This window comes from Perognathus longimembris, chromosome 26 (genome assembly GCF_023159225.1).
Source record: "Perognathus longimembris pacificus isolate PPM17 chromosome 26, ASM2315922v1, whole genome shotgun sequence".
NCBI lineage: Eukaryota > Metazoa > Chordata > Mammalia > Rodentia > Heteromyidae > Perognathus > Perognathus longimembris.
In genome coordinates this window covers 10,003,761-10,014,950 of record NC_063186.1, presented here as the reverse complement: position 1 = coordinate 10,014,950, position 11,190 = coordinate 10,003,761, and the positions used below count along the sequence as shown (strand labels likewise).

At 61.7% G+C, this 11,190-nt stretch overlaps 1 protein-coding gene across 3 annotated transcripts in view; it reads right to left on the bottom strand.

Moving 5' to 3' along the window:
* LOC125342523 (SREBF chaperone) overlaps positions 1-11,190 on the bottom strand; it is a 38,492-nt gene that overhangs the window by 1,258 nt on the left and 26,044 nt on the right. For 2 of the 3 annotated variants that reach the window (XM_048334745.1, XM_048334744.1), the window contains exons 3-18: positions 8,938-9,067; positions 6,418-6,575; positions 5,495-5,715; positions 5,318-5,423; positions 4,676-4,848; positions 4,303-4,429; positions 2,765-2,877; positions 2,562-2,656; positions 2,370-2,468; positions 2,080-2,289; positions 1,579-1,940; positions 1,306-1,491; positions 1,016-1,217; positions 816-931; positions 173-689; positions 5-90 (exon numbers count right to left, since the gene is read on the bottom strand). In XM_048334745.1, coding sequence (XP_048190702.1) covers positions 5-90; positions 173-689; positions 816-931; positions 1,016-1,217; positions 1,306-1,491; positions 1,579-1,940; positions 2,080-2,289; positions 2,370-2,468; positions 2,562-2,656; positions 2,765-2,877; positions 4,303-4,429; positions 4,676-4,848; positions 5,318-5,423; positions 5,495-5,715; positions 6,418-6,575; positions 8,938-9,067 — 2,901 coding nt within the window. The remainder of the gene's footprint in view (positions 1-4; positions 91-172; positions 690-815; positions 932-1,015; positions 1,218-1,305; positions 1,492-1,578; positions 1,941-2,079; positions 2,290-2,369; positions 2,469-2,561; positions 2,657-2,764; positions 2,878-4,302; positions 4,430-4,675; positions 4,849-5,317; positions 5,424-5,494; positions 5,716-6,417; positions 6,576-8,937; positions 9,068-11,190) is intronic. The other variant, XM_048334746.1, reaches the window with a different exon arrangement.

The following is an 11,190-nucleotide window of genomic DNA, read 5'->3' as shown; positions in this document are numbered from 1 at the left end:
TCACCGCTTGTCCAGGAAGACCAGGGCGGTGATGCCCGAGGCCGCCTCCTCGCTGCTGCAGCACAGCGCGCCCTCGATGGCGTCCCACACCTGCAGGGCGCGGCCGTGAGCGCGGGCGGGGCGGGGCGGGGCGAGCCGGCCCTCCCACCGCCGGGGACGGGGCCAGGCGCACCTCCAGCCGCCCGCTGCTCCGCCCGACCACGATGAGGCCGCCCTGCAGCTCCAGGCTCCAGATGGAGCCGTCGGCGCTCGGGGCCCAGGAGAGGGGCGGGGAGCCCTTCTCGGCCACGTCCTCCTCGGGGGCCGGGGCCAGCGCGGGCCCGGGCGAGGGCGAGGGCGGGCGCAGCACGGGCACCGGCCCCGCCGCCCGGCCCTCCTCCGGGAACGCGCGCTGCACCAGGCGGCCGAAGTCGTAGCCCGGCGGGTCCCGGGCGCGGCCGCAGCTCAGACGGTGCCGGGGCTCGGGCTGGGCGAGCTCAGGGGCGCGCGGCCGGGCCGCGAAGTTGGTGTCGATGAGGCAGCTGAGGTCGGGCTGGTCCTGGAAGCGCGCGGGCAGTGGGGGGCCCTGCGGCCGGCGGCGCAGCGGGGGGCTGTCCCCCAGCTCCTCCAGGCCGGCCTTGTCGCCCTCCGACAGCCGCTCCCAGCTCTCCTGCGCCTCGGGAGTGCTGCCCAGGCTGTCGCGGCGCCGCCTGTGGAGGGGCGGGGCCTCAGGCGGGGTGGGAGGGGCCTCAGGCCGGCCCTGAGGTGGCGGAGGGGCGGGGCCAGGGCGGGGCCTCGTGATGGGTGGGCGGTGGAGGGGGCGGGGCCGCACCTACCCCCGGCGCGGGAGGCGCGTCAGGCAGTCCCCGGTCTGGGCGTCCCACACGCAGACGTGGCCCGCCAGGCAGCAGCTCACCAGCAGCATGCCGTCGCTGGCCAGGCACTCGATGTCCTGCGGGAGGGAGGGGAGGGAGGGAGGGGAGGCGTGGTACGGGGCTCGGGGGACCCCGCCGCGGCCCCGCCCCCGCGCGCTCACCATGAGGTGCCCGCGCAGCACCAGCGGCACGATCTCCGTCTCGGGCGGCGCGTACCCGTAGTCGTCGCAGGGCAGCTCCCCGCGCCGCCGCCGCGCCGGCCCGCCGCCCGGCTGCCCGTAGTTGCGCGGGCAGAGCACGCGGTAGAGGCAGAGCATCAGCAGCACGAGGACGATGCCGGCCGCCAGGCCCAGCGCCGCCACCCTGCGGGGGAGCCGGCCGTCAGCGGGGCGCCCCCCCCCGGCCCCGCCCCATCCCCGGGCCTCCCTCGCCCCCCCCCCCCGCGCCTCACTTGTACAGCGTGACGTCGCCGTGGGCCTGGGTCCCCCCGGGCCGCAGGGACTCGGCCTCCCAGAGCCCCGCGGGCCCCGGCCCGGGCGCCCACGAGCTGCGGCTGTCCTGCGGGCGCCGCCCCTCCAGCGCCTCCCTGGGGTTCAGGCGCAGCGTGACCGGGATGACGGGCAGCAGGCTGACGTACCTGGGCGGATGGGCGGGCGGGCTCAGGGCGGGGAGGGCTCCCCGTACCCCCCCCCCGCCCCGCGCCCCGCGCCCCGCGCGCGCTCACCGCTTGGCCAGCGTGATGTTGTAGTAGCTGAAGAGCGTGGGCCAGTGGCGGAAGGACAGCTTCCTCCACAGCTCCTCGTCCTCGGGGCCCCAGGTGACCTCGGGGGCCGGGCCGTCGCCGGCGCCCTCCGCCGGGCCCGCGGGCTCGGGGGGTCCCCCGGGGAGGCTCTGGTTCTCGGGCAGCGGCGGGGCGTCGCGCGGGAAGATGGGGAAGGCGGGGTCGGCGTGGCGCGCGGGCACCGGCAGGGGCGGCAGGGCGCCGTCGCCCAGCGGGCTCTGCTCCGTCACCTGCGCCGCCAGGTAGGTGCGCAGCCCGGCGGGGTCCGTGTAGAGCAGGATGCTGATCCACACCACCGTGCCGGCCTGCGGGGAGCCAGCCGGGGAGCCGTGGGCCCGCGGCAGCACGCACCCACGCACGCCCCGCCGGGGAGGGCCCGAGGAGGGGGGGTGCGGGGGGAGGGACGGGGCGGCGGGGGACGGGGACACCGGGGGCGGCGGGTACCATGATGAGGCGCTGCGCCAGGCGGGTGCGGGCCAGGAAGTAGACGACGCGCAGGCGCTTGGGCAGCCGCAGGTTGCGGAAGGAGGACGGCTGCAGCGTGATGGTGTGCGGCGTGGCCGGGCGCGCGGCCGCGTGGCGCGCGGGCCTCCCCACGGGCTTGCCGGCGGGCAGGCAGGCCTCGGCGGGCAGCCGCCGGTTCAGGTCGGCCAGCTGCGGGGGCGCGGCGGTCAGCGCGCGGGCCGCCCCGCACACCCCCCCTCCTGTCCCCTTCACGCCCCCCCCCCCCGCACCTCCATGCGGCGGATGTCGATGGACAGCACGGTGGTGAAGAACAGCATCTGCAGGAAGAAGTCCGACACCAGGCCCACCACGGCGAACAGACAGAACTCCTGGGGACGCGGGCGGCGGGCGCTGAGGACGCGCGGGGGGGGGGGGGGGGGGCGGGGAATGGGGGGGCGCCGCCCGCCCTCCCGGCCCCATACCTGGATGGCGGGCACGAGGGTGAAGTAGCCCACGAGGATGATGCCCAGCTCGGTGGCCATGTTCTTCATGATGGACCAGCTCTCGCTGCTGAGGCCTGCGGAGGGCGACGGCAGGGCGCGTGGAGGGCGCCGCGCGAGGCCCCGGGAGGAGGGCGCAGTGGGGGAGCGGGGTCGGGGAGCCCCCCGCCCCACCCCCGCGTTACCTTGGGCGATCCGCAGCTTCACCTCCAGGTCCACCGGGGTGGACACCACCGACTTGGTGAGCACCAGCACGTTCTCCAGCCCGATCACCACCACCAGGTACGGGAAGATCTCCCTGGAGACGGGAGGGGACACGGGACGGGAGGGCGGCCTGTGCCGCGGAGCCGGGCGGCAGGTGTGGTCCCCGCGGGGACGGGCTTAGCTGTGACCCGGGGAAGCAGGGGGGGAGGGCTACAGGAGAGGGGGAGTCATCGCCTCCCCAGGGCACGTGACCTCCCCTCGCAGGCAGAGGGCAGAGGGCAAGCAGGGCTCTCCAGCGCTGCTTCCGCGTGGGTTTCCTTTGTTAAGTGCCAGCACTGGGGTCTTGAACTCAGGGCTTCACGGGCTTGGCTCAAGGCAGGTGCAGAAGCTCTACCTGATGAGCCAGGCCTCTGCTTCTGGCTTTTTTTTTTTTTTTCGCCAGTCCTGGGGCTTGAACTCAGGGCCTGGGCGCTGTCTCTGAGCTGGCTGCTTTTGCTCAAGGCTGGCGCTCTACCACTGAGCCACAGCCCCTACTTCTGGCAAACTGGAGAGTCTTGGGGTTCTGTCTGCTCGCGCTGGCTTTGAGCCTTGGTCCTCAGAGCTGAGCCCCCTGCGTCACTGGGATTGGGGGCGGGAGCCTCAGCACTCGGATCAGGCATCTAACATTAAGAGTGAGCAACCGGGCGGCCACTGGCGGCTGGCGCCTGCAATCCTAGCTCTTCAGAAGGCTGAGATCTGAGGATCCCAGTTCTAAGCCAGCCTGGGCAGAAAAGGCTGTGAGAATCTTATCTCCAATTAGTCGGCAAAAAAAGCCAGAAGTGGAGGTGTGGCTCAAGGGGCCGAGTACCAACTTTAAGTGAAAAAGCCAAGCGAGAGGGCAGGAGGTCCTGAGTTCAAGTCTTAGTACCATCATATACACCTACAAAAAGTGAACAAGTAGACTGTGGATACAGCCATTAAAACACACTGCAGGGGCTGGGGATATGGCCTAGTGGCAAGAGAGCTTGCCTCATATACATGAGGCCCTGGGTTCGATTCCCCAGCACCACATATACAGAAAATGGCCAGAAGTGGCGCTGTGGCTCAAGTGGCAGAGTGCTAGCCTTGAGCAAAAAAGGAAGCCAGGGACAGTGCTCAGGCCCTGAGTCCAAGGCCCAGGACTGGCCAAAAAAAAAACAAAACACTGCAAATCATACTTACATAAACACCCAAGTGCAATTACTGCATACACACCCTAACTATGCCTATCACGTTATATATTTAAATATGCTATATTTAGATGCACTACACACAAGCATGAATAGAAACTAGATGCAAGCGCTCTGCCACTTGAGTCCTAACACCACTTCCAGCGTTTTCTGTGTAGTTTGTTGGAGGTAAGAATCTGATGTCCTTTCCTACCCAGATCCCAGCCTCCTGAGTAGCTAGGAAGACAGGTGTGAGCGGCTCACAAGGTGAAGGCATGGGAGACACGGGAGGCTCTCTGGCGGAAGGGTGGGGCCTGCAGGGAGGGACCTACCCGCCATTGAGGGTGGGTGTCAGGCCGAAGAGCGTGCAGAGCCCCACGGACATGAGCAGCGAGCTGAGCACGGTGACCACGGCCGCCAGGGCCAGCCCCCACTTGGACTTGACCATGTCGATCTTGCCTAGAGGGCAGGGAAGCAACGTCAGGGGGGACCGGGCCCCTGGCCCTTCTGACTGAGCTCAGAGCAGAGGACGCCCTGACAGCGGAGGAGGAAAGCCCCGAGGTTTCATCCAAAGCAAAGCACACCCACAGGCACTTCTCCATTTCACAGACAGGGGGGGGCGCGCGCACACACACACACCTGTTTAGGGAAGCTGGGCTAGGGCCTGGGGTGGTCTGGGGGCCTGTGAGCTCACGGGGGACATACGTGTGGAGAAGTAGATGTAGGCGAACAGGATGATGTAGGTGGTCACCAGGGGGATGAGCTCGGCCACGCCGATCTCCTCCTTGAAGTGCACGTGCACCAGGCTCTCGGCGCGAAGGCTGCAGTTGGGGCTGGGGTGCAGGAGCATGAGCCGGGCACGCAGGCTTCCCAGGAAGCTGGAAAGGAGGGGCATCTCTGGGTGGGGCCAGGGGTCTCCGCCCCACATGGGGGTTTCATTTGGGCAGCCCTGGGTTTGAACTCAGGACCTGCCCCTTGAGCTGCAGTCCCGGCCCACTTCCCCCATGCTGGGAGGAAGCGTCTCTAAGTCTCCATGGCACAGAAGATGGGCGGGGCTGGCAGAGCTGGCAGTCGGGCCTGGCTCCCCCACTCCTTCTCCAAAGCCCGGGAAGAGGCGATCGGGGGCACCTCACGGGCCCTGGCCACTGTGGGGAGCTCCTACAGGGCCCCACTGGGAACACTGGGGCCACAGGAGGCCCCGCCATGTCCAGGCTGAGGGGACACTCAAGCTGTGGGCTCCTCCCCTGTGGAGGCCGCCGCACCCCTCACAGACGGCATGGGGCCCCCGGGGCCTCCTCCAAAGCCAGGCTCCCAGCGTGCCACCCCGGGGCGGGGCCGCTGCCCTACCTGGCATGGTAATGCTGGAAGACCAGGGTGATGGTGTAGGAGACCATCCTCCTCCTTGTGTACAGGCTCACCCCGCTGTACTTTCCGGGCACGCCAAACAGCAAGTCTGCAAGCAGAGGGGAGGCGTGATGGCCCCTGCACACAGCAGGCTGGGGAGGAGGGGGGGGGGGAAGGTACCTTTGAGCGTGGCTGACGTCTGCAGGGTTTTGGGCTCGTGCTGGTGGATGGTCCCGATGATGTCGGGGTCGGCGTAGAAACGCTCCCGGTCATTCTGCCAGAAGTTTCCGGGGGACAGGAGCAGGCAGCCGTGCTCGGGGAGGAGGCTGCGGAGCTTGCGGAGGCCCGGGAGCAAGTCGGTCACCTGTAGGCACACCTCCTCCAGACTGCGCGTCCCGGAGCTGTGCGCGACACACAAGGAGGCCCCGCTATGCCGCCAGCCCCCTGCATGCTCCCACGTGCCCCCCACCACCACCCGCTGTCCCCACACAGCCTGGGGATGGAGGCAGCAAGGAAAGGATTTGCAGCCAAGCGCGCCGCCTCCAAGAAGAGCCGAACCCTGGAACCCTTGAGCCAACGTGGTGGGCAAGGAGGGAGAGGGAGCCAAGCCAGGGCTTCGTTTAGTTGATCACAATCCTCGGCAAAAGCCAGACGCCGGCGGCTCCTGCCTGGTGTCCTAGCTACTCCAGAAGCGGAGGTCTGAGGATCAAAGTTCGAGGCTAGCCTGGGCAATAAAGACTCTTTTCTCCAATTAAACACCCAAAGGCTGGAAGTGGAGATGTGACTTAATGGCAGAACACTAGTCTTGAGCAAGCATGCTAAGAGGCAGTGCCCGGGGCCCAAGTTCAAGCCCCACGACCGGCACACGCACATGCGCGCACACACACACTTCCTTATCAAAGCCATTAACTAAAAGCTGGTGGTGACAGCCTGGGGTCCCAGCAGACGTCTGTCTCGTGGCAGAGTCAGACCCACGGAGACTGACGGTGTCTGAGACATGGAGATGGAGCTCTGGGGTCCACGGGGGAAATGCAGCCGCAGTGGGCCCACAAGACTGCTGGGAAATGGAACTGTGGCTCCCCGCGGTCTCGGGAGAGGGGTACCTGTCTCTCAGCACGTGGTTCCGGATCTCCTCCACCAGCTGGAAGGCGCGGGACAGGGGGGAGCGGAACACGTCCACCGCCAGGAGGTTCTTGTGCCAGGGAGACACGGAAGACTTCACAAATATCTGCTGGATGTATGCCACGGGGGCACCCACATACTGCCGGAGAAAGGGGGGGCACCGGGAGGGGGCGCCTCAGCGCGCGAGGGAGAAACACGGGCCGTGGGCACATAGAAGGGGTACGAGCCCACACATCAAAGCCACTGGCACCCCATTTCTGGCTCATCCGGCTGTACTCACCTTACCGGCAGCAGACCACAGTGCTCACTAAGCTCAAGGAAGGGAATACAACCCCAGCAGGCCAGCACAGGGCACCCACAAGCTGGGCCCACACACCCAGAAACCAGGCCCCCTGCACCAAGTGCCACTGGGCTAAGAGCCCGCTGAGGAGTGTGTGCCTGCTGACACGACAGGGGCTCTAGGTGTGCAAACCTTCCTCCTCCTCCTCCTCCTCCTCCTCCTCCTCCTCCTCCTCCCTCCTCCTCCTCCTCCTCTCTGTGTGGCCAGCTGACCCAACCCACGGGGTGGATGGAAAAATAACCACAGCAACCCGATAAACAACGTGGGCGCGGCATATAAGCAACACACGACAAAGCGAGGCAGGCGGATACAACAGCCACCTGCAAACCTTCACAGCAACATCTGGGAAATGCACATTAAAACCACAATGGATAAAAACTACACGGCTGGTAATATCAAGAACTTTACAGCACAAAGACTGAGCCTTCATGTATGACTTTTTTTTCCTGCCAGGGGCTTGAACTCAGGGCCTGGGCGCTGTCCCTGAGCTTCTTTTGGTTCAAGGCTAGCGCTCTACCACTTGAGCCACAGCACCACGGCTTTTTCTGTGTATGTGGTGCTGAGGAATCGAACCCAGGGCTTCATGTATGCTAGGCGAGCGCTCTACCACTGAGCCACATTCCTAGCCCGATATATGACATTTTAAGAAATTCAGGAGCTCAAGGGACATGAGAAGGATGACATTTTGTTTCAGGATCCAACAGAAGACACAAAGAAGGCTGGGAATGTGGCTTAGCGGTAGAGTGCTTGCCTCACATGCATGAAGCCCTGGGTTCCAGTGCTCAAGACCACATACACAGAAAAAGCCAGAAGTGGCGCTGTGGGTCAAGTGGTACAGTGCTAGCTTTGAGCAAAAAAGCAGCTCAGGGACAGCGCCAGGCCCTGAGTTCAAGCCCCAAGACTGGCATAAAACTCACATCTGTTCAATTTGTTTTCTTTCTTTTTTTTTTTTTTTGCCAGTCTTGGGCCTTGGACTCAGAGCCTGAGCACTGTCTGGCTTCTTTTTGCTCAAGGCTAGCACTCTACCACTTGAGCCACAGCGCCACTTCTGGCCGTTTTCTGTATATGTGGTGCTGGGGAATCGAACCCAGGGCTTCATGTATACGAAGCAAGCACTCTTGCCACTAGGCCATATCCCCAACCCCACATCTGTTCTATTATATGATGAAATTTGCAATAAAAGTTAACAAAGTTGTAAAAGGCTTCAATCAACAAGGCCCCACTGTGAACCCCAACAGTCAAGCTGGGATGCAAAGTCTCAAACTGGTTTCTGCCAGAACTGATTTCTGCTAGCAGAAATCTTGACAGGCAGAGCCCCAGTAAGCCAAAATGGTGTGTTGCATTGCCCACTGACACTGTGTGGTTGTAACACACATACATCTGAACAGGGTAAGTCAAGTGTATAACCAGTACCCTGCTACCTTCACCAGACAGGAACTGGGAGCTCTCAGAGACAGAGGGGCAGAGGCTCTGTTCTCCAGAGACTCCCCAGGCCCAGCCCCAAGCCCTGGGGCCAGAACACCATTTCTGGAAGCCTGGCACATAGTCCATTCACATGCTGTCCAGAGAGAAGCTACTCCAGCTTATGGGACTCCAAACTGGGAGGGCAGGGACGGCAAGGGACGTCCTGACTCTGAGCCCCTCAGCCAGAGCCGGGCTTCCCATTTGTCAGTGCTCAACCCAGAGACAGCCAGCAGGGAACAGTATGGCTTGCAAACAGCAGGAGCCGGGGCTGGGGGAGCTAAGAGTTCTAGCTAGCACTGACCTATGTAAACTCACCAAGGCAGCTAGGTCTTGTGGGCCCTCCCCTGGAGAAAGGATCTAAGCTGTGCACATCCCAGGGATGCGTGCTGCTCTCAGCCCAGGGGAGAGGCCGGGCACCCCTCCGGGGCGTGCGGGAGCCCAGATGCGGCTGGCCACCGCCAGACGATCACGGCTCCCGGTCTTTCTGGGATAGTCACGCTTTTGCGTCACCGGGTGTTTTCTTACAATAAAGGTTATTGGTTCAATGTATAACTCAGTGTTTGGGGCGCCTCTGTGAGGCCGTTGGAGCACGTCAACACCCATTCTGGGCTGACCATCGGCGCAGCCCCTCGGGGAGCCAGCCTCAGCCAATCAGCTCTGGCCCTGGGCTCTCCTCAGCAGCGGGCCGGGCACCTACCCACTCCGGCTGCTCGCCGAGCTCGCCTTGTTTGCGGTCAGAGTCCGAGGGCGGGGGTGAGTAGTCCTTCACCGGAGTGGAGAATTCCACGGGGCCCGTTCCCGGCAGGGGCAGCTTCAGCAGCGGGTAGCTGGGGAGGAGAGGGGGAGGGGGAGAAGAGTGAGGGCAGGAAGAGGGAGGTGGGCTCGGGCGTGAGGGAGGGGTGACCTGGGAACCTGCAGGGGCCGTGAGCTCTCCTTGGAACACATCGAAGGTGAGCATCATACAAGTGGAGAGGTCATCTAGAGCACAGCGTTGCAAATTTATGGCAGTCACCTACAGCTTACAAAGAAGCCCACTTTATAAAAGCAGGTCGCTTCAATGTTTTCAGAGACAATAAAGATGTGGTGCTGAAACAAATCTGTGTGTCTGTGTGTGTGCACACGCACACATGTGCACCAGTCTTAGGGCTTGAGCCCAGGGTGTAGGCACTGTCCCTGAACTTTCTGTGCTCCAGGCTGGTACTCTACCACTTGAACCACATCTCCAGTCTGTCATTTTGCTGGTTAAATGAAGATAGTACCTCTCAGACTTTTGTGCCCAGGCTGGCTTTGAACTACAATCAGATTGAGACACAGGCTTGCACTCGGGGCCTAGCGCACGCCAGGAAGGTGTTGTACCACTTGAACCATGCTCCCTGCCTCCTTGCCACCTCTTATCATCAGTCCAGTTAACTTTAACCACACAGAGGAGGAGGCAGTGGGAGGTGGTATCTTGGTGTGTGGGGGTGATGGTGTATATATGTGCACTCAGGTGTGTGTGCGCACATGCCTGTACCTGCGAAGCAAATCCTCTACCACGGAGCTACATTGACAGCCTTTGGAGGACCCACTGCTCCTGTTATTTAGGGGCAGAACTGGGGTTTGATTTCAGGGCTTCAGCCGAAGTTCTACCACTTGAGCCACACCTCCAGCCCTGTTTGCTTTGCTGGTTATTTTGAACATGGAGTCATCCAAGCTAAGGCAATTTCCAACCCAAGCAGCGAGCTTCCAATACCACACTATTCCAATAGAACAACACGAAAGCATCTCTGCAGGAAACCTGCTTCTGTTGGGTCACAAAAGGCACCAGATTTGACCTTTCCCCCCATCCCCCCTTAAGCAGACACCCACGATCTGGGATACATCCAGCATCGGGGAAGGCAAATGGCCGAAATCCCCTTGGCAGTGGGCCTGAGGGTAATCTGTTCCGCTTGCCTGCTCCTTCATTTTGGGAAATGGCTTCCTGTCTGCCCAGTTCTGGGGTTGTGACATCAGCGACTGCACACCCAGCAGCATTGGGGGCTTTTCTTAATAGTCCTTCTCCCAATAAATCGCTAAGCATCACCTCAGGGCCAGACATTGTGCAAGGCGCAGGATGAACAAGACAGATGTGACCTCTGGTGCAGTGCACGGCGTTAGGTAATGAGGGGAGAAGCAGAGGAGAGGCAGGCAGAGTCTCAAGCAGCAGGTTTCAGGCCAGACAGACCCAAGGCTGAACTTGGAACAACTCAAAGCCTGAGAAGCAGGACCAGATTACTTCGGGCTGTGTTTTGCGCTCTACCACTTGAACCATAACTCCCTCCATCCCTTTTCACTCTACTTATTTTTGAGATGGGAGTCTCATTTTCACCCAGGCTGGACCTCTAGCCTCCTGTTTATGTTGCTGAGATGACAGGCATGGACTACCATACCCAGCTTGAGATTGGGCCTCTTGAACTCCCTCAACCACCACCCCCAATAGCCCAGGATCCAGATCCTTCCAATCTTCCTAACTCACACAGGTAGTATGTCATTTGGATTCTCTTCTTTCCTTTTCTGTATTTTCTTTGTGGTTACCCGCGGGATCACAAGTAACATGTCTAATGATCTAGTTTGAGGTCCAGTGGAAGATGGGAGAAGGTGGCATCAGTAAGCCTCAAGGAGAAACAACTAAAACTTGAAAAGCTCAGCTCCAGGAGTATACAAACTCTCCATGCACATGGTCATCCTTCTGCCCTTTAGACTGCTATCACTACCCATCAGACCTTCCATATTATCTGTCCATTTGTAGTTATTGTAATTATTAGGCTTCTCTTTTTAAATCATGAAGGAAAACAAAGGTATAAAACGCAAACCGTAAGTACTATGACAGTGAATCAAAATGACACTCTGCCTTTTTTTTAAAGTTCAAGGGCTTGAACACAAAGATGCAAGGACTTTACCATTTGACCCATACCCTCAGCCCTTTTGGCTT